Source organism: Capra hircus, chromosome 25, assembly GCF_001704415.2.
Source record: "Capra hircus breed San Clemente chromosome 25, ASM170441v1, whole genome shotgun sequence".
In the NCBI taxonomy this organism is placed as follows: Eukaryota; Metazoa; Chordata; class Mammalia; order Artiodactyla; family Bovidae; genus Capra; species Capra hircus.
This window is the reverse complement of record NC_030832.1, coordinates 36771679-36795308: the sequence shown is the minus strand read 5'-3', so window position 1 is coordinate 36795308 and position 23630 is coordinate 36771679. Positions and strand designations below refer to the sequence as shown.

At 57.6% G+C, this 23630-nt stretch overlaps 1 protein-coding gene and 1 long non-coding RNA gene across 10 annotated transcripts; one reads left to right on the top strand and one right to left on the bottom strand.

Annotated features, from left to right (window-relative positions):
* Positions 8078-13316, top strand: GNB2. The gene is made up of 10 exons (XR_001917241.1): positions 8078-8235; positions 10551-10696; positions 10911-10949; positions 11065-11171; positions 11472-11535; positions 11618-11780; positions 11860-11926; positions 12250-12451; positions 12542-12758; positions 12841-13316. It is a non-coding gene; the product is annotated as a G protein subunit beta 2 (long non-coding RNA).
* Positions 13630-22362, bottom strand: GIGYF1 (GRB10 interacting GYF protein 1). 9 transcript variants are annotated; one of them, XM_018040348.1, is made up of 24 exons: positions 22262-22362; positions 22047-22176; positions 21873-21968; positions 21622-21733; positions 21420-21528; positions 21082-21122; positions 20712-20882; positions 20342-20595; positions 20106-20214; positions 19527-19664; positions 19212-19309; positions 18823-18994; positions 18550-18716; positions 18332-18432; positions 18132-18248; positions 17890-17990; positions 17679-17761; positions 17447-17593; positions 17149-17376; positions 16751-16935; positions 16514-16674; positions 16258-16427; positions 16043-16172; positions 13630-15953 (listed from the first exon to the last, which is right to left on the bottom strand). In XM_018040348.1, exons 1-24 carry the CDS (start codon positions 22294-22296, stop codon positions 15901-15903), a joined length of 3108 nt encoding a protein of 1035 aa, XP_017895837.1. In that variant the 5' UTR covers positions 22297-22362; the 3' UTR covers positions 13630-15900. The 9 variants fall into 9 exon arrangements, with proteins under 9 accessions (XP_017895837.1, XP_017895832.1, XP_017895833.1 ...); XM_018040343.1 differs by having other exon boundaries at positions 18132-18251; positions 21873-22176; XM_018040344.1 differs by having other exon boundaries at positions 21873-22176.

The window sequence follows — 23630 nt, the reverse complement described above, 5'->3', positions numbered from 1 at the left end:
GAAGGCGCCCTTGCTCCCTTACTTTTAAAAATGAGATCTAGGAGAGGGCGCCATACTCTTGGAGACGTGGCCATTCTCAGGCTCCTGAGCAAGGTTCTGCCTTACCCAGGACTGAATGAAACCTCGGGGAGACAAGGGAAGGGAAGAAGAGAGGGAGAGGTATGGGAAGGGGTGTGTCTCCATTTTCTCCCTGTTTCTTTCCATCCTTGTCTTTCTGATGGCCCCTTTTCTCCTAGCTGGTCCCTGTTGGCCTCATACATACACACATGTACACACGTGGCTCTCAGCTAACATTCACCTCTCTTTCATCTGTTTTTCTCAGGAGTTATTTATCAAGCAAGTACGTTTTCCCCTAGTAGGCTATTAAGTCCTTCTGGGCTTCCAGTATGAGGCCACCTCCACAGCAGTTTTGATAGAGAAGGGGAAGGAGCAGTTCTGACAGCCTGGCTCAGCTGAGAAACTCTTATGTGAGCATGTGTGTAGGTGTGTGTCTGTATGTTTGTGTTTGAGTGTGTCAGCATATGTGAGCACATGTATGTGTTGTTAGTCATTCTCAGTCACGTCCAACTCTTTGCGGCTCCGTGGACTGTAGCCCTCTAGGTTCCTCTGTCCATGGGATTCTCCAGGCAAGAATACTGGAGTGGGTTGCCATTCCCTTCTCCAGGGGATCTTCCGGACCCAGGGATTAAACCTGGGTCTCCTGCATTGCAGGCAGATTCTTTACCACCAGAGCTACCAAGGAAGCTCTTGTGCACATGCATATGTGTGTACATATGTGCATATGAATACATGCTTGTGTTGGGCGCACTCCCACCTACTTGTTTAGGGGTGAGTGGAGCATTAAGGCCAGCGACAGCAGAGGAAGAGGATTCTGTGTGGTGACTGAATGCCCCTGAAGTTCTCTGGTTACCAGGTACTCACTCTGTAAGGGCTCCACCCTTCCTCAGCCAGAGGACAGATGGTTTGAACTGGCTCATCCATTATCCACTGGTGACAGTGGCATTTCACATTCCCAGGGTTTGTTCTGAGTCCGGACCTGGCTCCCACTACTGTAGGCTTCGGTGGGAGGGGTGAGCTGTAGGAGAGAGCTGACTCAGGAGCTGGGAAAATGAAATAGTCCAAAGTGAGCCTAGGGTCAGTCATCCGCCTCTATAAACTGTGGTCTGGATGAACTGGAACAACCCCTTACTTAACCTCTCTCTCAGTGCCTCATTTCTTCATCTTTCAAAATGCTGAAGTGAGAATTAAAGGAAGACACTGGATGAGAAGTGATCCTATTCATGGCCTGCACCTCTCCTTTTGGTTGTCATTGAATGATGCTGCTTCACTTCCCCTTTAAATTCATCTTGTCAATTGCCACTATTCCCTTCCTTATCCCAGTCTGGACCACAGATTCAGAAACTGTCCCAATCAGGGGAAACTTTACTGATCATGAAAATAAGGCCTAGATTTTATTGGGATTTTCCCAGATACAAGAAGGGCTCTATCTTGGGTCACACAGTTCACTGGGGCAGAGCCAGGACTAGAACTCACATCTCTCATCAGCCGGTTGACAGATGATTCTGTATCCCTCTGCAAGTTTCACTGTCCCCATCTGTGGGACAGCTGGAGGTGAGGACTCAGTCTGATGCTAGGATCAAGTTCCTAGCTTGATTCACTCCTGGCTAAGTGCTAGGGATACAGGGCTATTCAGCAAACATTGGGTCTTAAGAAAATCCCTGGGTGTTTTTGAGGCTTTATCATCCACATATTCATAGAAATCTGTACTCTATCTCATAAGGTGACTTTTCCTCTCATGGTTGGTACAAAAGCTACAGTGAACTACAGGACTAGACTTATCTCCCAGTCAACTGTGCCAATTTTCATTTGTCATAGGATCTGACATGATATTCTATTGGATGATGCAAGTGGTTAAGGTAAAGTTTATTAATGTATTTCATCCATCCATTCATTCAACAAACATCCTTTATGCCTATAGTGTGTCAGGTATTGTGCAAGCTATGGGAATACCAAGTTGCATAAAATATATCCCTGCTCTCAAGTTTTAGTGCAATGGGGATCTCAGATGTGCATGAAAATGCGATGAAATGGAGGCTCAAAGGAGGGAAGGGGCTACCTGTCTCCGAGAGTCCAGGGAGACTTCCAAAAGTGAAGTTTGAGCTGAACTGTGAAGGATAAACAGGGGTCACTGGTGAACAAGATGGAAAAGGTCTTCTACCCAGAGAACACTGTGAGCCAAGTTCTAGGGAGGTGGACATTTCTGGCATATGTAGAAATAGGAGAGCCGGATGTGAGCTGGTGGCAGAGACCAGTGTCAGAGGAAGATGAAACTACAAAAATAGCCAAAGACCGACACATTCATCCCTGAACTCTATTTTTACTTAGCAAATACAAAGCATCTGCTATGTGCCAGGCCCTGTTATAAATGCTTTACAAATATTGAGTAATTTAATCCTCATAATGATCTGATCATCATCCTCATTTTGCAGGGGAAACAGAGGCATGGAGAGGTAAGTGACTGGCCCAAAGTCATTCAGCTGGTAAAGGGACAGAGCTGAGATTTTATATATATATATTTGGCTATGCCAGGTCATAGTTGCGGCACTCAGGATCTTTTTTTCCTTTCTAGCTGCAGCACGCGAACTTTTAGTTGTGGCATGTGGGATCTAGTTCCCCGACCAGGGATCGAACCCCAGTCTCCTGCATTGGGAGCTCAGGGTCTTAGCTTCTGGACCAGAGTCAAGATTTGAACTGTGGTATGTGAAGAGTATTGATCCTGGGGGAAATGTTGCCACGCTTCTATTCATTTCTTAGATGTTCGATGTTCTCCAGGTATCTGATAGGCACTGGGAATAAAATGACTCACATAACTTGATGTGACTCTCACCGAGTTTAATGTCTGTTTTGGAAGATGGATGATTAAATGATTAGCTCAATAAAGGCATCTAACGGTTCTCACATTGGCTAAACCTGAGCAGCTGCTAATGACAACAAAGGCAGTAGGGTCGTGACCCCTAGGCCCACACCTTGAATATGATTTGGCATCTTGTGAGTGTCCTTTCATTGCTCAGTGAGCTCTCACCCAGTCCTCTGCCAGACAAATCAAGTGTCCTGGCTTCCCAGGGAGCCCCTAGTGCAGGTGGCAAGTGCCCAGAAAGAAACAGTCCAGTGAAGGCTGCAACAGGCATGGAGCCAGCACTGCAGTGGGGCACAAACAACGGTGTAGTCAGGAAGGCAATATTGAAACGAAGAATGAGAAAATGAAAAATTTCCCAGTTGACAAGGAAGTGGAAGGGGAGTCGGGGTGGAAGGCAATCTTAGTAGACAGGACAAGCCCCAGCCTGTGTGTCTGGCAAAGAAGTCTGGCCCTTCTCAGGGAGTCAGCGGGAGCTACTGCATGGTTTCTGTGTGTGTGTGTGTGTAGATAACTTTTATTTATGTCTGTAGTTTTGGCTGCTCCGGGTCTCTGTTGCAGCACACTGACTTCTTCACTGCTGTGCATGGGCTTTCTCTAGCTGGAGTACACAGGCTTCTCCAGTTGCGGAGTGCAGGCTCTAGGGCATGTGGGCTCAGTAGTTGTGGCGCACAGGCTCAGTTGCCTGGTGGCACGTGGAATCTTTAGTTCCCGGACCAGGGATTGAACCTGTGTTTCTTGCATTGGCCGCAGATTCTTAACCACTGGACCCTGCCTGGTTCTGAACAGCAAAGTTATATGATCCAACTTGCATTGTAGAAAGATATCTTCTAGCAGCTATTTGGTAGGTTGATTAGAGAGGGACTATCCTAAAAGACTAGGAAACAGGCAAGAACCAAAGTAATAGCTGTTGGCATACGGTAGAAGGGATAGATTTAAGCAATACTGGAGAAGCAGCATTGATAAGTAGAGAAGGCAATGGCACCCCACTCCAGTACTCTTGCCTGGAAAATCCCATGGGCGGAGGAGCCCGGTAGGCTGCAGTCCATGGGGTCGCTACGAGTCGGACACAACTGAGTGACTTCACTTTCAGTTTTCACTTTCATGCATTGGAGAAGGAAATGGCAACCCACTCCAGTGTTCTTGCCTTGAGAATCCCAGGGACGGGGGAGCCTGGTGGGCTGCCGTCTATGGGGTCGCACAGAGTCGGACACGACTGAAGCGACTTAGCAGCAGCAGCATTGATAAGATGTATCTACAGATGACATTGACTGCCAGCTTACGTCAATCGCCATCTCCCTTCTTTCTTTACAAGCAATGTTTTAGCTGGGTATATGTCTACAGACTTCATTTCCCAGCCTTCCTTGCATCTGGCCAACTTCTGAGTAGAAGTTTGTGGTGTCCTTAAACAGAAAAGAACCTGTGCTTCCATGCCACAGCCCTCTTCCTGAGAGACGAGATTCAGATACAGTAGTGGGAAATGCCTGGGCCACACTGGACACAGAGGTGGAAGCCACAGGTTGAGGAGGGCCAAGATGTCCCAGAATCCTGAAGGATCTAATTTGGGGTTGTTGCTTAAGGCACTGGGTTTTGAGGACTCTTCATTCCAGCAGCTTGGACTGTAGTCTAGCTAATTGACTATCCTTTGGATATGGGGCATGAGGAAGTGAGAAGCTCCTGGGTGGATGGTGGTGCTGTTAAATGGGCTGGGAGACTCAGAGGAGGGGTAGAGCTGGGCAGGATGGGGTGGGGTGGAAGAGGATTACTTTAGTTTTGAATATGTTGAGTGTGAGACATCTATAAACAAGTGGAGTGTAGTCATGGTTTTAACAACCAACTCTGCAGGGAAGGGGAACCTCGATCTTAAGCTTTTGCTGACTTCCATGGTGTAAATATTCCCACCATGATGATGTTACTGCTATCAACGTGACCTTATTGAATAAGGAGATGGGAAGAGAGGGACACAGTAGGCTCTTGTGAGCTAGTCCAAGCTGGCATTAGCTGACTCCAACAGTGCACCACCACTGTCCAAAATCATCCAGGTGGAGATGTTCAATCTGCACCAGAAGATAGAGATTTGAGAGTGATGAGCAGTCAGTGGGTAATGAAAGTCCCAGTAGTGATTGGAGTGAATAACTTGGAGTGAGAAGAGGCTAAAGTTGGGATCCCAGAAAGTCAGTGTTTATAGAAGATCCTGAAAGGCGGGAAAGGCTGAGGAGAAGCCTGAGAAAGAACAGTCAGAGGGAGGACGAAGTGTCCCACATCGGGGCCAGATTTTCCACATGTGCTCCAGAGCTTCTGCCTTCTCACAGAAACTGGCCATCCACTGGTCATCCCCTATCTGTCTGTAGCTTCACCTCTCTCTCCTCATTGTCCTTCACATTATCTAAACAAGCTATAGTGGTTCCCATCAAAACACAAATATCTTGATTCCACATTCTCCCACTGCTGCTGCACCTTCCTACACCCCCTCCCAGCCAAGACTCTCAAAGTTTTGGCCACCTTGGTCATCTCCAGGATCTCATTTCTCACTTGCCCTCAGCCCGCTGCAAGCAGAGCATCCAGTGCAAAAGCTCCACACAAAGCCAGCATCAGCCTCCACAGTGGTCAACCCTATGCCCGCTTCCCAGTTCAGCCTTATCTCACCCCTCTGCAGCATTCAACAACATGTACCATTCCTTTTTGGAACACTGTTTTCTTTCGTGTTCCAGAATTCCATCTTCTCCTGATTTTCTTCTTAGCTGGCTTCTCCTTTGGCAGCTTGTTCTCCTCTGCCTGACCTTTAAATGTTGGAGTTCCTCAGGGCTTGGTCTGAGGCCATCTTGTCTTTTCCCTGAACCTCTTTATGACTTCATCTGCTCTAAAATGCCACTCATTCTCAAGGCTCTATTCCAACCCAGATTCCTGCTGAGCCCCAGACCTACTTAGACTGCCACTGCTGAGCATTCTGCCTTGCACCTCTCCTAGGCACCTCAAACCTAACACACCCCAACTTAAAACTCTTGATCTTGGGACTTCTCTGCTGATCCAGTGATTAAGAATATGCCTTCCAAAGCAGGGGATGCAGGTTCGATCTCTGGTTGGGGGACTAAGATCCCACAAGCCACCAGGCGACTAAGCCCATGTGCTATAACTAGAGAGAAGCCTGCGTGCCACAACCAAGACACAACGCAGCCAAATAACATAAATAAATGTTAAAAACAAAACAAAAACTCTTGATCTTCCTCCCCAAATATATCCCCTCCCAGCTGCTCTGCTCTTAGTAAACGGCACTTCCAAGCTGCCAGTACTGACAGCTATGCATATGGCTGTCTGACGTTGTCTCTTCTGTATACACTAATCTCCCTGCAGGCAGAGGAGGGCACACAAACTCAAGGGTGTATCACCAGGGCCTAAGACATCACTGGGACTCAATAAATATTTGCTGACTGAGTTAAAGTAAGGAAGCATATTAGCACAGAAACCAAAGTGAGAGGAAGCAGTGTCAGATGCCTTATAGAGATAAACAAAATTGGGTTCTAGTCTGAGGCTGTTCGTTTTCTAAACGACTTTAGGGAAGTCTCTTTGCCCATATGTAGATTAAGAGGAAAAAGAAGTAAATTATAAGGTCCTTTCCAAATTGTAATTGACATCTATTATCTACTGTTAATATATCACTGAATTGGTGAGTGCACATAAACGGAATTTGTGCGAAGAATGACTTTTTAAAATTTTTTCTTTAAAAATTGGCGCTTTGATGGGAATTTCCTGGTGGTCTAGTGGGTTAGGACTCCGTGCTTTCACTGCTGGGGCCCAGGTTTAATCTCTGGTTGAGGAACTAACGTGCTTTCCCCATGGTTCCCTGGTGGCTCAGAGGTTAAAGCGTCTGCCTCCAATGCGGGAGACCCTGGGTCGGGAAGATTCCCCTGGAGAAGGAAATGGCAATCCACTCCAGTATTCTTGCGTGGAGAATCCCATGGACGGAGAAGCCTAGTAGGTTAGAGTCCACGGGGTCGCAAAGAGTCGGACACGACTGAGCGACTTCACCTTCACCCATGGTTCAGGTGGTAAAGAATCTGTGTGCAATGCAGGAGACCGAGTTCCATCCCTGGGTTGGGAAGATCCCCTGGAGAAGGGACTGGCTACCCACTCTAGTAGTCTTGCTTGGAGAATCCCTTGGACTGAGGAGTGCTTTGAAAACTATCTGTAATGCCTTTAACAGAGGCTACATGAAAAGTGTTTGTTTTGATACTTTTAAACTGCATGAGGACTCAATGAAAGTTCTTCATTGACTTGAACTTACCAGAACATTTTCCCAATCCGTCGGGATCTCATAACTAACCAAGGTGACTGCCGAGGAGGTGGCTATCAATAGTATCATTGTGTAAATTTGGAAGCTGAGGCACTTACATTCTCAGCCTTTTGCAGGGATGGTCCAGAGCAGGGTTCATCAAGAGGCTAGAATCGCACACAATAAAGTCGATTAAGCTGCCCTGGTTCATGTCTCAACTCTGCAGCCCTAGGAAACTGTTTCCACTATTTTAAATGGGAACAGTGCCAGTACTTCATAATATTTTCGTGAAGATTAAATAAGCATGGAAATCAATAAATACGAGTTGTTATTATAGTGTCATGCAGCCCACTGGACAACGCGGGTAAATTGCGTGGGCAGGACTTTTTTCACAGCACACCTGAACTCCCGTGAGCTAACCCGGCCCCTACTCCTTCCTGCTCGGTTACCTTTGGAATGGCCGCCCTTTCCTCCACCACCTCTGAGACCCACTGCCCGGCGTTGGTCGGAATCTCTCTAACCCCGCCCCCGCACAGGGGCGTGGCCTCACAAACAGGGGCGTTCCAAGGCGGAGAACTGGGGCGTCGAGCTCCTCTTCCCAGTCTGGAGCCGCCCAATCCGGGAGGGCGGGTCACGTGACCAACCAGCGGTTTTCCCCTCCCCTCTGCCGGTACCACCTCTGCCAGCCCCAGGGGGGATGTCTTGAGTCTTTGCGGGAAGCAAAGCATTTATTTTGGTCCGTTTTGCTTGGAAATAGCGGGGAGAGCTATCTTTGATGTGACAGGGTCAATCTTTGCCCCTTAAGTGATATTTTCCCTTCCTGCCTACCCCCACCGAGCAGTTGGTCTCGCCCAGCCGGGCCCTGGGCGCGGCGGCGACGGCCGCGTCACTGGCGGGCGGGATCCCTCCGCTCTGGGGAGAGCAGCGCTGGACGGTTGAGTTGGGGTGACTGAGGAAATCCATCCGCGTCGCCGCTGCCGCCTCCGCCGCGGAGGAAGACAGGACCTCCCGCGCTCCTCTAGCGACCCTTCGCAGAGTCCCACCGCCACAGGTACCTCCGCTGATAAAAGGAGTCCTCATCCCCCCCGCAAGCCCCAAATTCCCATGGGGGAGCCTCTCTTCCGTCTGTCTCCCCGGTCTGGCCTCTTGGGAGCGGACGTAACTCTCCAGACCTCCCCTCCCTTCTTTTGGCCCCGTCGCTTCCAAACCCGGAAGGGGAACAGGGGGACCCTCGCCCCAATTAACGCACGCGCTCCCTGCACCATCGGGGGGAAGTGTTTCGCCTGGCCCCAGACCCCATCCTAGCCCCACCTGCCTCTTGCTCCCTGAGAAGTTGAGGGTCTAAATTCGGGGCTTCCTCTAGGCCTCGTCCCGCCCCCTACCCCACCACTACCACCCTCCTGCCGGCCCCTAAGTAGCACCCCTCGTGTCCTCGCATTTCGCACCCCCTCCGGCGTTCGGCTTGCAAAACTCCAGAATCCTCAGAGAGGCAGACAAGGCCGCGAGGCTGTCCCTCCCTTCGTCTCTCCGCGATTTGGATTCTGCCCCGTCTTTTCTGGCCCCATTACCCTGGACCAGAGACCTCGGCACCCCATTCCCTTTAGTAGTCCTGACCCCACGCTTGGCTCCCAGGCGCCCCCCTACACACACACACACTTAGCTATCTTTTGGGCAAAATGGAGGTCGTGGGAGCCGGAGGGACAGGCCCACTGCGTTTCGCAGCGCGGCACCGGCCCGCGCCTTCCAGCTGCCAGATCCGGGGACCCTCCCTTGTCCCCTCCCCTTCGCCCCGCCAGACCTGCGGAGGCGGTGGCACCCACATTTCTTCTTGGGACCCCGTGCTGTATGCCCAGAGTCCGAGGCCGCTGAGGGGGCCCTGGAAGGTGATGGGGATTGAGGGCTGGGAGCGTCGCCCCCGCCCCCAGCGGCTTCCTCCTGGCTTGCTGCTTCCTTCTGCCCCGGGCGTCTGTCGTTGCCGCCCGGCCTGGGCTGCCGGCAGCTGGAAGGAAGGGGCTTTGTCCGGAGCTGGGGAAGTAGGGTGGGGAGATCTGCCCCCCTCCTTTCTTTGGAGGGGCGTCCTCTGGCGCTGGCGTAGAAATCTGAACCGACCAAGGGGAAATGTCAGTGGGGAAGAGGAACGCCCAGGGCCTGGGGGAAGTGGGACCGGGGAGGTGGGGCGGTTTGGGGGGACGCCTGGGTCGGCAGAGTGCGGTGTGCATGGGCAGATCACACAGGTGTCCAAAGTTGGGGGGCAGGACTCCGGGCCCTGGAGCGGAGCCAGCCAGGCCTCTGGGGCCCCGGCGCCGATCCCGCGGCAGGGCTCTGCGGGAGCGGAGGGCGCAGGGGCTAGGCCGCCTGGGGCTGCCCGCTAAGCCCGCCCGCCGGCGCCTGGGAGAGAGCAGCTCCGCGCTTCTGGGCCCGGGACCTCTCTTCGGAGACATAATTACTGGAGAGCGGCTCCCACGGGCTTTCTGCGGGCGCGCTGGGGCGGGCGGCCTCGGCGCTGGAGGGAGCAGCGGCTTGGGGCTGCCTTCCCCGCCACCCTCGCCTCCACCCGCGGCGGGCGGCTAATGGGGCGCAGCCGGCCCAGGGATAATCCGGGGTGAGCCGTCCCGAACCTATTAGTGCCCAATCGGCTTTTCCCAAATCCTGTAAACAGCTACCTTGGCCGGCTCTGGGGAGGGGCAGGAGGCTGGGTCGGGCGGGGGCGATGGGGCCGGGGGTGGGGTCACCCACCCTACAGGTCTCGGCCGTGGATGTGGTTGCCGTGGCAACCGGGCTAGGGTGGGGGCACTTCACCAATGAGGTGCTCTCAGTCCGGGTGACGGTTGCCTAGGCAACCCCACGAACAGACCAGCTTTCCCCTGTGGGCTCCCCCACCCCCAGTCGAAGCTGAGGGTGCGTGTGTGTGGAGGGTGTGCGGCGTATGGGGGTGAATTTAACGAGGCACCGCCCCTTTTAAAATTAGGTGCTAGGAGGGCGGTGCCTGTGCAGCCGGGGCGGACGCCGGGTCTGTTTTCGAAGGGACTCTCCCCGACACCCCCCCTTCCGCCAGCCCCCCAGTTCCTGCCACGGGTGTCCCGCCCGGGCTGCTGTCCGAGGGAGGGGTTTCCCCTGCGCTTCCTCTTGCACGTCTCGCTCCGTTTCCGGGGGGCGGGAGAAAGATTGGGGAAGTCAGCTGTTGCTCGGGTCGCGGCTACGTCTCTCCGGGCCAGAGACCCTGGCTGTGCCCGGGGGAACCGCGGCCACTGCTGGCGCCCCTCCCCCTCCCACCGGTGCTTACCTCTTCCGGGCCGCGCTTCGGCCCCGCCTTTACCCCCGCTTCCCCGGCGGCCTTGGGCCTGACGTCAGCCCTGCATCCCCCAGGCCTCGGGCCAGCGGCGAGGAGCTGCCTCCCCCAGCCCCCGTCCCGCGGCCCCCAGCCGCCCCCAACCCCGCCCCACGGGCCCGGCGCCATGAGTGAGCTGGAGCAACTGAGACAGGAGGCCGAGCAGCTCCGGAACCAGATCCGGGTGAGGGCCTGGCGGGCGGCAGAGCGGGCAGGACCCGGTGGCTTGTGTGTGTACCGGGCCAGGGGAGGCAGGGGAGGCGGGGTGTGCGTGGTGGGGGGCAGTACCCTAATCTCTTCCTGTCTCATCCTTTCCACTCCCATGTCTTCGGTTCTTTTTTCTCTCTCCTCCCCATCTTCTTCTCTGCCCCTTTGACTGGCTCTACCATCTCTTATAGGATGCCCGAAAAGCATGTGGGGATTCAACACTGACCCAGGTGAGAGGAATCAGGTCTGGACTTGGCTTTAGGGAAGGAGCTCGGGTGGGAGGCATATTTCTCCGCCAGCTCTGCCGCCGGAACCTTCCTGAGCCCATTCTGCCTCCACCTCCAGATCACAGCTGGGCTGGACCCAGTGGGGAGAATCCAGATGAGGACACGGAGGACCCTCCGTGGGCACCTGGCCAAAATTTATGCCATGCACTGGGGGACAGACTCAAGGTGGGTGAGGTTGAGGCTGTGTGCTGTGAGCCATTGTGTTCACCCTGGGCTGAGGCAGGGTGGGCAGGGGCCTCCTTGCACAGTGGGTGCCGCAAACAGGATGCTTGGTTGGCAAGTCAGTGTGGGAAGACCTGACTTCCAGATGCCCCCAGGGGCCTGGGAAACAGGACCAAACCGAGCGGGAACCTCTGGGCTGCTATCAGAAGTTGTCTCTCACCAGATAGGAGTGGGGAAGGTGTCTTGCCTCCAGAGGGGCCTTCCCACCTTGACCCTTCTGGTTTTCCTGCCTCACTCCCGCAGGCTGCTGGTCAGCGCCTCCCAGGACGGCAAGCTCATCATCTGGGACAGCTACACCACCAACAAGGTAGGGGCGGCGCCTGCGGCTGCCGGGGCAGCACTGCAGCGCCCAGCCGGCTCTCACCCCGGGCACTACCCCTTGCCCCCAGGTCCACGCCATCCCGCTGCGCTCCTCCTGGGTCATGACCTGTGCCTACGCGCCCTCAGGGAACTTCGTGGCCTGCGGGGGACTGGACAACATCTGCTCCATTTACAGCCTCAAGACCCGTGAGGGCAACGTCAGGGTCAGCCGGGAGCTGCCTGGCCACACCGGTGAGCCTGGGCCCTATGGCGGGGGCAGGGGCTGCACCGGCCACCCTGACAGCCCCCGCTGACCAGCCTCTACCCCTAGGGTACCTGTCGTGCTGCCGCTTCCTGGATGACAACCAAATCATCACCAGCTCTGGGGACACCACCTGGTGAGGGCCTGCCAGCGCCTGGCAGGCGGGGCTCACCCACACTTCCTGCCAGGGCTGGGGGTGGGGGGAAACACCGCCTCAGGGCTCACGCGGCAGGTAGTCACCCCCTGCTCCAGCAGCGGCAGCGCACACCTTGCGAACCCCTCAGCCTCTTGTTCTGGTGGCAGGAAGGAGGAACGAGGGTGGGGCAGGAGCAGGCACTGGCTGCCAGCACTCCCAGCGTGGAGGCGGGCTCGGGCCTGGGCTCCCGCGGTGGAGGGGTAGGGCAGAGGGCATCTATCCTCACTCCTCTGACCCTTTCCTTCCTTCCGTCACCTCTCCAGTGCCCTGTGGGATATTGAGACTGGCCAGCAGACGGTGGGCTTTGCTGGACACAGTGGGGATGTGATGTCCCTGTCCCTGGCCCCCGACGGCCGCACCTTTGTGTCAGGTGCCTGCGACGCCTCCATCAAGCTGTGGGACGTGCGGGACTCCATGTGCCGACAGACCTTCATTGGCCACGAATCCGACATCAACGCCGTGGCTGTAAGTTCTGGGCGAGCTGGGCCAGCCCCTCTCTGCCAGGCTCCTGGCCCTCCCTGCGGCCTCACCCCACTCTGGTCGCATGTCCTGCAGTTCTTCCCCAACGGTTACGCCTTCACCACGGGCTCTGATGACGCCACATGCCGCCTCTTTGACTTGCGGGCTGACCAGGAGCTCCTCATGTATTCGCACGACAACATCATCTGCGGCATCACCTCTGTTGCCTTCTCGCGCAGCGGCAGGCTGCTGCTTGCGGGCTACGACGACTTCAACTGCAACATCTGGGATGCCATGAAGGGCGACCGCGCAGGTGAGACCGGGAGCTGAGCAGGGTGGCAGGCAGGGAGAGGGGAATCGGGCCGGAGGGGTTCTGATGCCCCCTTCCGCCCCAGGTGTTCTTGCTGGCCACGACAACCGTGTGAGCTGTCTCGGGGTCACTGACGATGGCATGGCTGTGGCCACAGGCTCCTGGGACTCCTTCCTCAAGATCTGGAACTAACAGCCCCAACCCCAACTGGGCCCAGGCTAGGAGGGGCCCTGCCCGTGCCCACACTACAGGCCAGGAGCTCTGGGGCTGGGTGCACACCGAGCCTCCCTCCCCGGGCCACGGGGCCTTGGGTCCCTGCTCCCCTACCCAGGTTTGGTTCCTCCTAGGGCCCTCACGGTGGAGATTAAGATGGGGATAGAATGGGGAAAGTGGGGCAGAAGGCCCTCATCCTTTTGCTGCCCTGGGGTTGGGGCCTCATCCCGCTGGAGGGCCAGAGGCAGGAGGTGGAAACTCCAGGGGCTGGCTTTTTTAAAACTGGTTTTATTTTAATTTTTATTATATTTTCAGTTTTTCCATAAAGGAACCAATTCCAACTCTGTACCGGGTCTCTACCCTTGCTTGTTGTCTTCCTCACTGTAGACTCTGTTCCCAGTGGCAGAGTGCCTGGGGCGTGGGGGGACCCCCCCCAAGTAGTGGTCAGGATAACGCGCTCCCTCACTCCCTCAGTTGGATGCCGGATCACAGGCGGGACCACCTCCTCTGGGTCAAAGGTCACGGGCATCCCACAGGCACAGCCCTCCTGTTTCTGGTCTGCTGCCCCCCACCCATGGCTCAGTTCCCAGCTCTTTGAGTTGTGTCTGTCATTCCCAGCGTCCCCTTCCCCCGAAAAAAAAAAAAACTCAAGAGGCAGACGGGGAGAACACACACCAAGTTTTATTGGGGGGGGGGTATTTACAGAAGCAGGTAGAAGAGAAGGGGTCACATGGGGTGGGGGAGATTGTGGGTACAAGGCAGACGATGGGATACAGAATGACCCCTGCATCCACCCCAACCCCAGGAAGGGTGGGAGAGCAGCTGGGGCCCAGAAGACGGGCTGGGGAAGGATAGCAAGGAGCTGAGTCCCTGGGCTGGGGGGCTCAGGGGCTTGTAAACATTGACCACTCTCAGAAGGGGATGGGGGTGGGAGAGGGCTCCCCCTACACTTCCTCACAGGGTTAAGGCCTCTCCAGGCTCAAGGGCCCCCTAAATTCAAAGTCTCTTTAGCTCGGGGGGGAGGGAAAGGAAGAGACGGGGAAGAGTGTCACCCCCCCTCCCCTGCATTGGCTGCGGCAGGGGCGGGGGCAGTTACATTCAGTCACGACAGTACTCCCCCCCACCTCTAATGCCGCCAACACTGGCTTGAGGAGAGGGGGAGCTGGGGGGCCAGCAGCAGCAAGACGTTTCCCCCTGGCCCATCACCCCCTTATTGCTTTAGAGAGAATACAATATTGTCTTTTCACGGACGCTAACACTGTTGAAACCAGGGAGAAGCAGGTGGAGGGGGCCCCTCCACCCCCGAGGCCAGCTTTATCCCCCAACACTGACCCAGTTGCCACTTTGGTGCAAAAAAAAAAAAAAAAAAAAAAAAAGAAAGAAAAAGGTCGTCTCTCTGGGGATAGATGGAGAAAGAAAACAGGGGCCACTCCCCATTTCCCCAGGACAGGAAGGATAAATACATTCATGGAGGGGAGGCAGTGGCAGAGTCTTGCCCTAATACTGCGCTCTGAGCAATGAGGTCCATGGGAGAAGTTAGATGAGAAACTCAAAAGATAAAACAAACTTAAAGAAAATCCACGAATGGAGACAAACCTAGGTAGGTAATTGGGAATAAGAAGTTGGTGAAGGGCAGCCTACCCCAACCCAGGAGAGACAGACACTCCCATTCTTGACACCCCACCCTTACCCAACATTTAAAAACATCAGGGGAGCAGGGAGGGGAGAGGCCACTCGCTCCTCTCCCATTTGGTCAACAGAGGGGTCAGGGCAGAGCTGGGTGGTCCACATCCCACACAGGCAGCTGCAGGTAGGGGGCTCCCTCCTAACAGCCCCTTGCTGCAGCCCGAAGCCCCCAGCGGCCCACTCTTGTGGCCTCCTTGGCCCCTCCTCTGCCCCCTTCACAGGAGAAACAACAGTCGTTAAGTGGTGCCTCTCTCCAGCTCCTGGAGAAACTGCTCTGCCCCAGCCTTGCTCAGGGTTGAGGCAGGGGGCGCAGCAGGGGCTCATGGCCCAGAGAATACATTCATGTGGCAAGGCAGGGAGCTGGGCCTTTCAGCTTCATACCCAGGCCGGCCCCCCGAATGGCAGCGGCGGGGGAAGCCCCTCACCAGGGCCAGAGTGGAAGTTCTGCCAGCCTGATGACAGCCAGATGAGGTTGGCACCGCAGGCCCTCTCCCATTCACTCAGCCAGCCAGCCGGCGCAGGGTGGCTGCCTGGGGCGCTGAGGCGGCCTCGCGCATTTGTGCAACTTTCCCCGAAGCAGCAAAGCCAAGGGGCTACTCGGGTCAGGCCCCCCGGCCCCAGACACCTCTGCCACAGTCACAGCACAAGGGGGCCGTTCACAGCGGGTCCGGCTGGCGGGGCTTGAGGGGGCCTCGCTGTGCAAACTGCTGGCGCCCCAGCTTCCAGTTACCCCAGTGGCCCACCTTATGGGGCGGGGAGGGTAAGTGCAGCCTCGGGGGCCAAGCAGGACAGGTCCGTGGGGCCCATGTCCCCACTGCCCCAAATAACAGTGTGTTTTTACTTTCAGTCTCCTAACCATTTTTTTTTGTTTTTCTTTTTTCTTAAAAAAAAAAAAAAAAAAAATCTCTGTGGATCTTCCATTATCACTCCCACTATCCGACAAAGGGAAAGGGAGTGCTTAGAGTCTACTTTTTAACCATTTTTTTTTGTCTCTCCTATGTTTCCTTCAATGTCGTTTAAAACTAAAACCAAAAAAACAAAAACAAAACCCTTCCCCCCTCAATCTGTAAAGTGCCTCGTGGTGGGTGAGTTAAGGTGCATCGTGTGGTTTGTAACAAGTGCTGGGGACCCTGCCCCTGCTTCCTCCTATGCTCCCTGTGGGGAGCCTGCAGGCTGGGGACCCAGGGGTCCAAGCCGCTGCTGCTGCCCCTGGCCTACAGCCCCGGGCGCTGGTGGGACGGGCTGGTCAGTAGTCATCCACGCTCTCGATCTCACCAGAAGGTCCGTGCAGGGAGTACCCTGAAGCCAGGGGAAGCTGGGTTTGAACTCGCCCACCCAGGCTCCTGCCCGGTTCTGAGGAAGGAGCCACCTCCCCGCTCCACACTCACCCAAGATGCTGGGGTCTGAGTGCAGCATCAGCGCCCGTCTCTTGGCCTTGCTGCCCTCCCCGGGGCCGAGCTTGGTGCTGTGGTTGGTCTGAAAGGCTGTCTGCAGGGAGCCGCTGCTCAGCCAAGCCTCCTGCAAGGCAACAGAGAGGAAAGAGAGGGGTCAGGGGACTCTGGGCGCCCTCACCCCCTCCAGCCAGGGCTCTGTGAAACCGCACCTGCTGCTGCTGCTGCTGCCGCTGCTGGCTGGCCTTCTGCTTGGCCCTCCGCTCCAGGAATTGTTTGGCAAATTCTTTGGCTTCCAGCGTGTCCCCCAGGCAGGAACGGATATAGTCGTGGACGTCATAGGGGGATTCCACCTCCTTGAGGATCGCTACAGCCATGGGCACTGCGGGGCAGGATGGGGGTCAGGACCCACGGGATGACGTCTGGAACCCCTGGCCCAGCCTCCTGGGGTAGGTGTGACGCCTATACCGTCCAGGCTGCCCGTGGTGCTCAGCGTGTGCAGCATCTGCTCACACCACTGGGTGAAGCCATCCTGGGGCCGGGGGATGCCCTGCAGCAGCTTCAGCAGCTTCTCTTCCTCCTCTGTCTTTTTGCGCACAGGCCGACCAGACAAGTGGCTGTACGAGTCACTGCGCGGGTTGGGGTGAGTCAGGAGGTGTCCCCTCAGGAGGCCCGCTCCCCATCCTCCCGTGGCCCGGCACCCACCTGAGAGAGGGGCTGCTGCGGCTGTTCTTCAGGCCCAGGCTCCGGGCCAGGCTCCCGCTGCTCTTGAGGGTGTCTTCCCAGAGTCCCAGGCTGCTGCTGCCCCCACTCTTGTCGGGCCCGCCCCACAGTGGCCCGGCCTCAGATACCCACTGGTTCAGGGGGGCGGAGCCCAGGCCCCCGACCTGCTGCAGATGGCAGGAAGGCAAGGGTGACCCACACAGGAGAGCACATGCTCAGGGGTGCTGAGCGGGGAGGTGCGTTCAGGTGGCAAAGGCAGGGTGAGGTGAGGGCCTCACAGCAGAGAGCGCCTCCGGAGTCCGACAGGGACCAGTGCGCAGCCCGCCCGCCCCCCCGGTCACCCTGGGAGCTGAGCAGAAGGTGCCCGCAAGCCTGCTCACCACGCGGTGGTTGGGGGCCTGAGCCCGCGATGGCTCCCGAGGCGGGGGCTGCTTGTGCAGGTGCCGCTCGCCCTCCAGCTGCAGCTCCAGCAGCGTCTTCATGGACAGGCCCTGCTTGGCCAGGCCGGCCCACAGCGGGGGCGGGGAACTGGGCGCAGGAGGCACGGGGACAGTGGCTACCGCCTGTTGCTGCTGCAGCAGCTTCAGCAACAGCTCCTGCTGCCGCACCTAGAGAGAGAAGCCGCTGTGAGGGCCACCCCCTGACCCTCACCCCGAGCCTGCGTAGGCCGGGCCCCACCTGCTTGCGCCGGAACAGCTCCTCTTCCTCCTGCCGCCGCTTCTGCTCCTCCTGCTGCTGCTGCTGCTGGCGGCGCTTCTCCTCCCGGCGCTTGCGCTCCTCCTCCTCCCGCTTCGCCCTGAGCTCCACTTCTCTGCGCTCCTGGAACTGGAGGGTCGAGATCAGACGCCAGGCCGTCCCAGCTGTGGCCTGGCCCCTGACACCCAAGAACGCCAGCCCGAGGCCCACTCACTTTGTGTTGCAGCTGGAGTTGTTCTAGAATTGGACCCTGAGTCGAAGAGTTAATTGGTATGTCCCAAAGACTGGCCTCACCACCTGTGGGGGCAAAGGCAGCTGCAAAGGGGAGCTCCAGCCCCCGGCCCCCCAACCCACTGGAGGCCGTCGGGGGTGGAGGGGACTCCCAGACCTAGGACAAGCCAGGAGGGCAGCTGCGGGCCACACACCTGACTGTGGTGAGGCTGAGGTATGTATGTCCCAGAGGGGACCCGAGTCTGGCACCGACAAGGACCGGTTCATCGTCGGGAGCAAGTTCTGGTCCCCACCCCTGAGGAGAAAGCACCAAAGCTCAGCGCCCTGAAGCCACCTCCTGTCTGCCCCTCTACCCACACCACCCGAGGGCCATCACGTACAGACACGCCACACACGCTTGGCCACGGGCACACAGCGAGGACGGCGGCCCACACACCTGGGGGGTTTGAGAGCTTGGAGCTGCTGCAGGAACGCGGTGAGCTGCTGCTGCTGTGGTGGCGGCAGGTCTCCCAGAGCTGCCTTTTCCCGGAGCATGCACTGCGGGAGCTGGCGGCTGCTGAGGAGCGAGCAGGTGAGAGGTGGGCCTGCCCACGTCAGCATGGGCCCTGCTGACCAGCCCTGCTAGGCCCCCCGTACCTGCCGGCCAGCTGAAGAAACTGCTGGTGCTGCAGCTGCTGGTACAAGGCGGCTGCTGCCAGCTCCTGTTGCTTCTTCAGCCGCTCCTGGTCCATGTTCCCCTGAGTGAGGCCACAGCGTCCCCGTGGCTTTGCCCCCGTCTGGCTCTGCACCCACCGCTTCCCTCTGCCGGGCTCCTGCCTCCCTTCCCTGTTCCACGCCAAAGTGGGTACACTCACCAGCAGCGGGGGAGGTGAGGGCCCGGGGGCGAAGGGTACGCGACCCCACATCTTGATCACCTCACCCAGAGGCTGGAAGCCCTCATCACAGCCCCGCTTCACCAGCAGAGCCATGGAGAAGTAGCCCGCCTGGAACCACTCTGCCATCTCCTGGGTCGTGAAGGGGCCTAGGCCAAGGGAAGGGCACAGGGCGGTCACAGAGGTGGGCCAGAGAAGCCCTCGACGAGGATGGTGCAGTCTCCGAGCCCCACCTGCACCCTCAACCCTGTGCACCTTGGATCTCGCCCTGCGGGTCCTTGTAGAACCACTTCCGGGCTGCACCGTGGCTGAGGGGGAGGGCGGTGGCGGCTGCAGAGTGGCGCAGGCCCTGGGCCTGGATGGCGGCCGTGAACTGCTCCTCCTCCAGGGAGCTGTCCTGCAGGGAGGCCACGAGCTTCTCCGCCTCCTGGGAGCCCAGGGGAAGAGGGAAGTCTCAACTGGCCACTTCCATCAACATAGAGGGGGCTGGGGCTGAGGGGGGGGTGTCAGGAGATGAGGTCTGAACATGGAGAGCAAGATGGGGAGAAGGTAGGAACCTGATCGAGGACAGAACCAAGGCTCTCTCCCCTGCACGGGAGGGTTCCTGGAGTCTTTGCAGCCCACCCCCACCCCCCGCCCCACACCTGCTGCAGGTGCTTCAAGCCTTCATCATCTTCCAGGTCTGGTGGGCCGGGGGGTGAGCCCGCCCCAGGACTTAGCTGCATTCCCCTCATGTCATCTCCTAGAAAGAGCAAAGAAGGGAAGGTGGGACAGAGCAGTCAGAGAAGGGGGCAAGACAGTGCCCATCCACCACTCTCCCTCCAGGAAGGTGGGTGCTAACTCTGCATCTCTCCCACCTCCCGACCAACTCCCCTGCAGCCGCCTTCCCACAGGGATGGGGAGCCCTTTCCCCACAAGCTCCAGGCTCCAGGGAGAGGGTGGCTCTGCCCTCGGGCTACCTTCAGCTGCAGGCAGGTCTTTCTCCACCAGGTCATCGCCTTCCCCGTTAGCTCCCCAGAGTGGGCCCAAGGTGGGCAGTGGGGATGGGGAGCTGGACTTCTCCTCCTGAGGAGGCAGTGGGGTCAGTTCCTTCCCACCTGAAAACCAAGGGTAATCACCAGAACTCAAAACCAAGCCGGAAGGCCTGAAAAGTGGTTAAGCACAGATTGTATTATTGTGGCCAGAAGAGCCTCTGGGTAGCGAGTCCACCCACACGACTCTGGTCAACACGACTAAGGTTTGGTGAACTGACGCCACAGAGCCCAGCCTGCACACTCCCCTTTCTGCTCCTACAGTGAGGCCGCACATCCGCACCACCGTCCAGGGCTCTGGACGCACTACCACTGACTTGACACTGTGTTCGACAGATTCCTCGAGGGATTTTCAAAGGTAGTTTTGATTCTGCTTTGATTTTCATCTGACACTTGGCCTTTTGGACAGAAGCCTGCTGTTTCCAGGCTCCTCCACAGGCCCCATCCGCAGCAGCCTTTCTCCGCAGACTCAGCTTGAGGCCGCAGGCGTCCACCCCACAGGCTTACCCGCCTCCGGCCCCTCCTCGTCCAGCCCTTCGGAAGGTTCTTCCTCCTCTTCCTCCAGGCCCTGGAAGTCGAGCTCCTGCTCCTCAGGAATAGGCTCCTTCGGGCCCTTCTGCACGGGTGGGGGATACGATGGGGAGATGAGTGGCAGAGAATAGAGTGCCGTGAAAGGGCCCCCTTGGGGCAGGCAGGAGCCCACCAACCTCTAACACAATCTCCCCTCGCCTCCTTGCAGATACCTTGAGAGGGAGGAAGGCCCCGGAGGCATCGAAGGTGCCCATTTCTTCGTCCTCATCGTCCAGGCACCACTCCGGGAGCCCATCCTTGTCATCATCGAAGCCGTCAGGCCCCCGGCACCTCCGGAGGTGAGAACTGGCCCCCCCACCCCGCCCCTCCTCTTCACCACACCCTCCTCGATCCCCTCGCAAATCAAATTCAAACTTGCGACGCCGGTCCCCATGTTCCCGCCAGCCAGCAGAGCGGGGGCCACCATCTGGGCAGGAAAAGTAGGGGAAGAAGAGTCAGTACCCAGTCAAGCCGGAGTCTCCACCCTTCTGCTGCCCACCAGGACCCCCCGTCCCCTCAGTGCCCACCTGACCCCTATCTCACCAGGGCTGGCGGAGCGCCAGCGGTCACTGTCTCGCCGGGGTCCTGCCCCGAGTCTCCAGCTGCCTTCCTCTTCTTCCTCTTGCTCCTCTCGGAGAGAACGCCAGTTTTCGCTATCTGAGCGGGCATGCTCCTTCCTCGGGCCAGCCCCTCCCTCATCAAACCCGGAGCGTGCTTGGGGGCAGGAGAGGAGGGGAGACACAGTCAGTGGACCTCAGCCACAGTTCCTGGAAGATGCTTATCAGATGCCTTGCGGGGAAAGAAGAGCCCAGCTCTGGGCCCTCCCGCCCCCACCACCTCCCCCAGGAAGCAGCTCCCCGCCCCCTCTCAATAACCTGCAGGGCCCAGCCACCACCCTGACCCCTCTCCATACCTCCATCCCTCCTGGCCGATTTCTCAAACCGCCTCTCGCCTCTGTGAGAGGGAAAGGTGTGGGTCAGAGGACCAGTCCCTCCCTATCTGCAGGATCTCAGCTCACCTTGTCCATTCTGCCCCGAGAGAAGCAGGGGATGGGAGGGGGACAGGGCTTGGAAGGGAGCCCAAGGGCAAGCCCAGAGACTCGGAAGGACAGGGCAGGGCCACAGGGGTCAGAGGGTGTGGACAGAGCTCTCTGACCAGGGCTAATCTGGCAGGTCTCCCAGAGTCCTCTGATGACAAAGACCCAAGCCTCCCTCCGTGGGGCCCTCTCTGCCACCCCGTCCCAGCCTGCACCTGTCATCCCAACTCTGGCTACGCTGGATCTCCCGGGGGTTTCGGCCAAAGGCCCCATCACCTTCTTCAATGCTTCTTTGGTAAAAGCAACTGTCACCGCGGCCACGGCCTGGAGGAGTGAAGGGTGTGTGGGAAACCTGCCAGATCACCTCCCCAAGTCCTCCAGAACGCCTGCCCCAGAGCATGCCATCACCCCCTCTACCTCGGCTCCGTGTGCTGCCCCTGCCACGGGAGGCGCCACCTAGAGGGGGCCCAGCCCCTTTCCCCATCAGCCTCAGCACGGCCACGCTGTTCACTGACAGGGAGAAGTTTCTCTGAGGAGGGAGCCAGGGGTGGGAGTGAGGACCCAGGCACCCGAGCACCCTGCCCCGTCCAGAATTACCCAGCCTCCACCCCCACCTCTCCAGCCCCAGCCCCGCCGCCCGCACTGGCGGCTGCCCGGGCCGGGCCCACCTGCTCCTCCTCCGTCAGCGGCTCCAGCGCGAGGGGCTGCAGCGGCTCCTCCTGCAGCAAGGCAGCAAACTCCTTGTCCTGCAGCTCGTCAGGGACCTGCGGATCGGGCGGGAGGTACGCGTGCTCCTGGGCCCGCTCCACCAGCCAGGGCCCCGCACCCCTGCCTGCGCCTACCTTGCTCTCCTTGACATAGAGGGCCAGCATCTCCTCGCGCCCGTAGCGATAGTCGGCCAGCTTGTACTTGGGCATGGCAGGGGACGGGGGTGGGGAGGCCACACTGCCACCACTGGAAAGAGCCCTCAGCCTGGAGGAGGGACACGCAAAGGGGAGAGATGGGAATCTGAGCAGCCCTGTTCTTCTCCATGCCCCTCTAAGCACACCTGACTCACCACTCAGGCCCAAAGTTGAGGGTCTCCGCTGCCATTGTGGAGCTGGGCGTGTCCCAGAGGTCGGTGGGGAGAAGCAGGGAAGCGGGTACCTGGCGTTCACTCTCCAAACACCTGTGGAGGCGCGGGGGATGCTAGGCATTGGGGATGGCACACCCAGAGCCTGAAAGGGTGAGTACTAGGCTGCCACCTAGGTGGACACAGTAACGGGCTCACTAAAGACTCACCTAAGCCAGCCACGTGCCACTCACACCATGAGTTACCCAAAGAGTCACGCTGTGGGGAAGGCCTGGGGGAGGGGAAGAGACAGGCAGCTAGAGCCCCTGCCAGCTTCCGCAGGGGGATGCCCTCCCCCTGGCCCAGACTCACCTGGCAGCCTTGCCCGGGGAAGCGGGTAGGGCAGGGGCCGGGCCCTCTCCAGGCAAGAGCCTGTGCTGGAGTGAACCAGGATCCCCGGGCAACCAGATGTTGGTCTGAGCAGAGCAGAACCCAGGGAGGGACCTTCACATCTGGGAAAGATCCTTAACGAGGGGCAAAAAGAAGAAAGTGGATTAAATGAACGGTCAGACAGACCTCCCTGCCTCCAGCCCTCCTCTGTCTCACATAATAGGAAGGCCCACAGGTGCCTGGAAACTGCTGGTTAGGGAGCACAGGGGGCAACAGCCCTGGCTCCTCCTCATCTCTGCCCTCTGCTCAGCAGGCCTCCCAGGCAGTGAGTTGACTCAGCAGAGCCTGACGGAGGAGCTGGAGGTGCGGTAGAGGACGCCAAGGGCCGCAGCATTCAATAAAGGGGGCTGGGTACACATGATGTTCGTGTCAGCTGCTCAGTCGTGGCTGACTCTTTGCGACCCCATGGACTGTAGACCACCAGGCTCCTCTGTCCATGGGATTCTGTCCAGGATTCCAGGCAAGAATACCAGAGTGGGTTGCCATTCCCTTCTCCAGGGGATCTCCCTGACCTAGGGATACAAACTGGGTCTCCTGCATTGCAGGTGGACTTTTTTTTTTTAACCATCTGAGCCACCCGGAAAGCTCACACATGATGTTTAGGACAAAGATAAAACACACACAAACCAGCAAAAAACCCACTGGAGTCACAAATGTTCTAGAGAAAGAAAAGACTGGTTAAGAGAATTAGAAATTTATCTGGGGGTTACTTCCTTGGTGGTCCAGTGGCTAAGACAATGCACTCCCAATGCAAGGGGCCCAGAGTTCGATCCCTAGGCAAGGAACTAGATCCCACATGCTGCCAACTAAGACCTGGTGCAGCCAAATAAATAAATAAATAGATATTCAAAAAAAAAAAAAAGGAAAGAAATTTATGTGGGAGCAAAATTACCTCTCCCCTGAAAAGACTCAGGTCTGGGTGCTT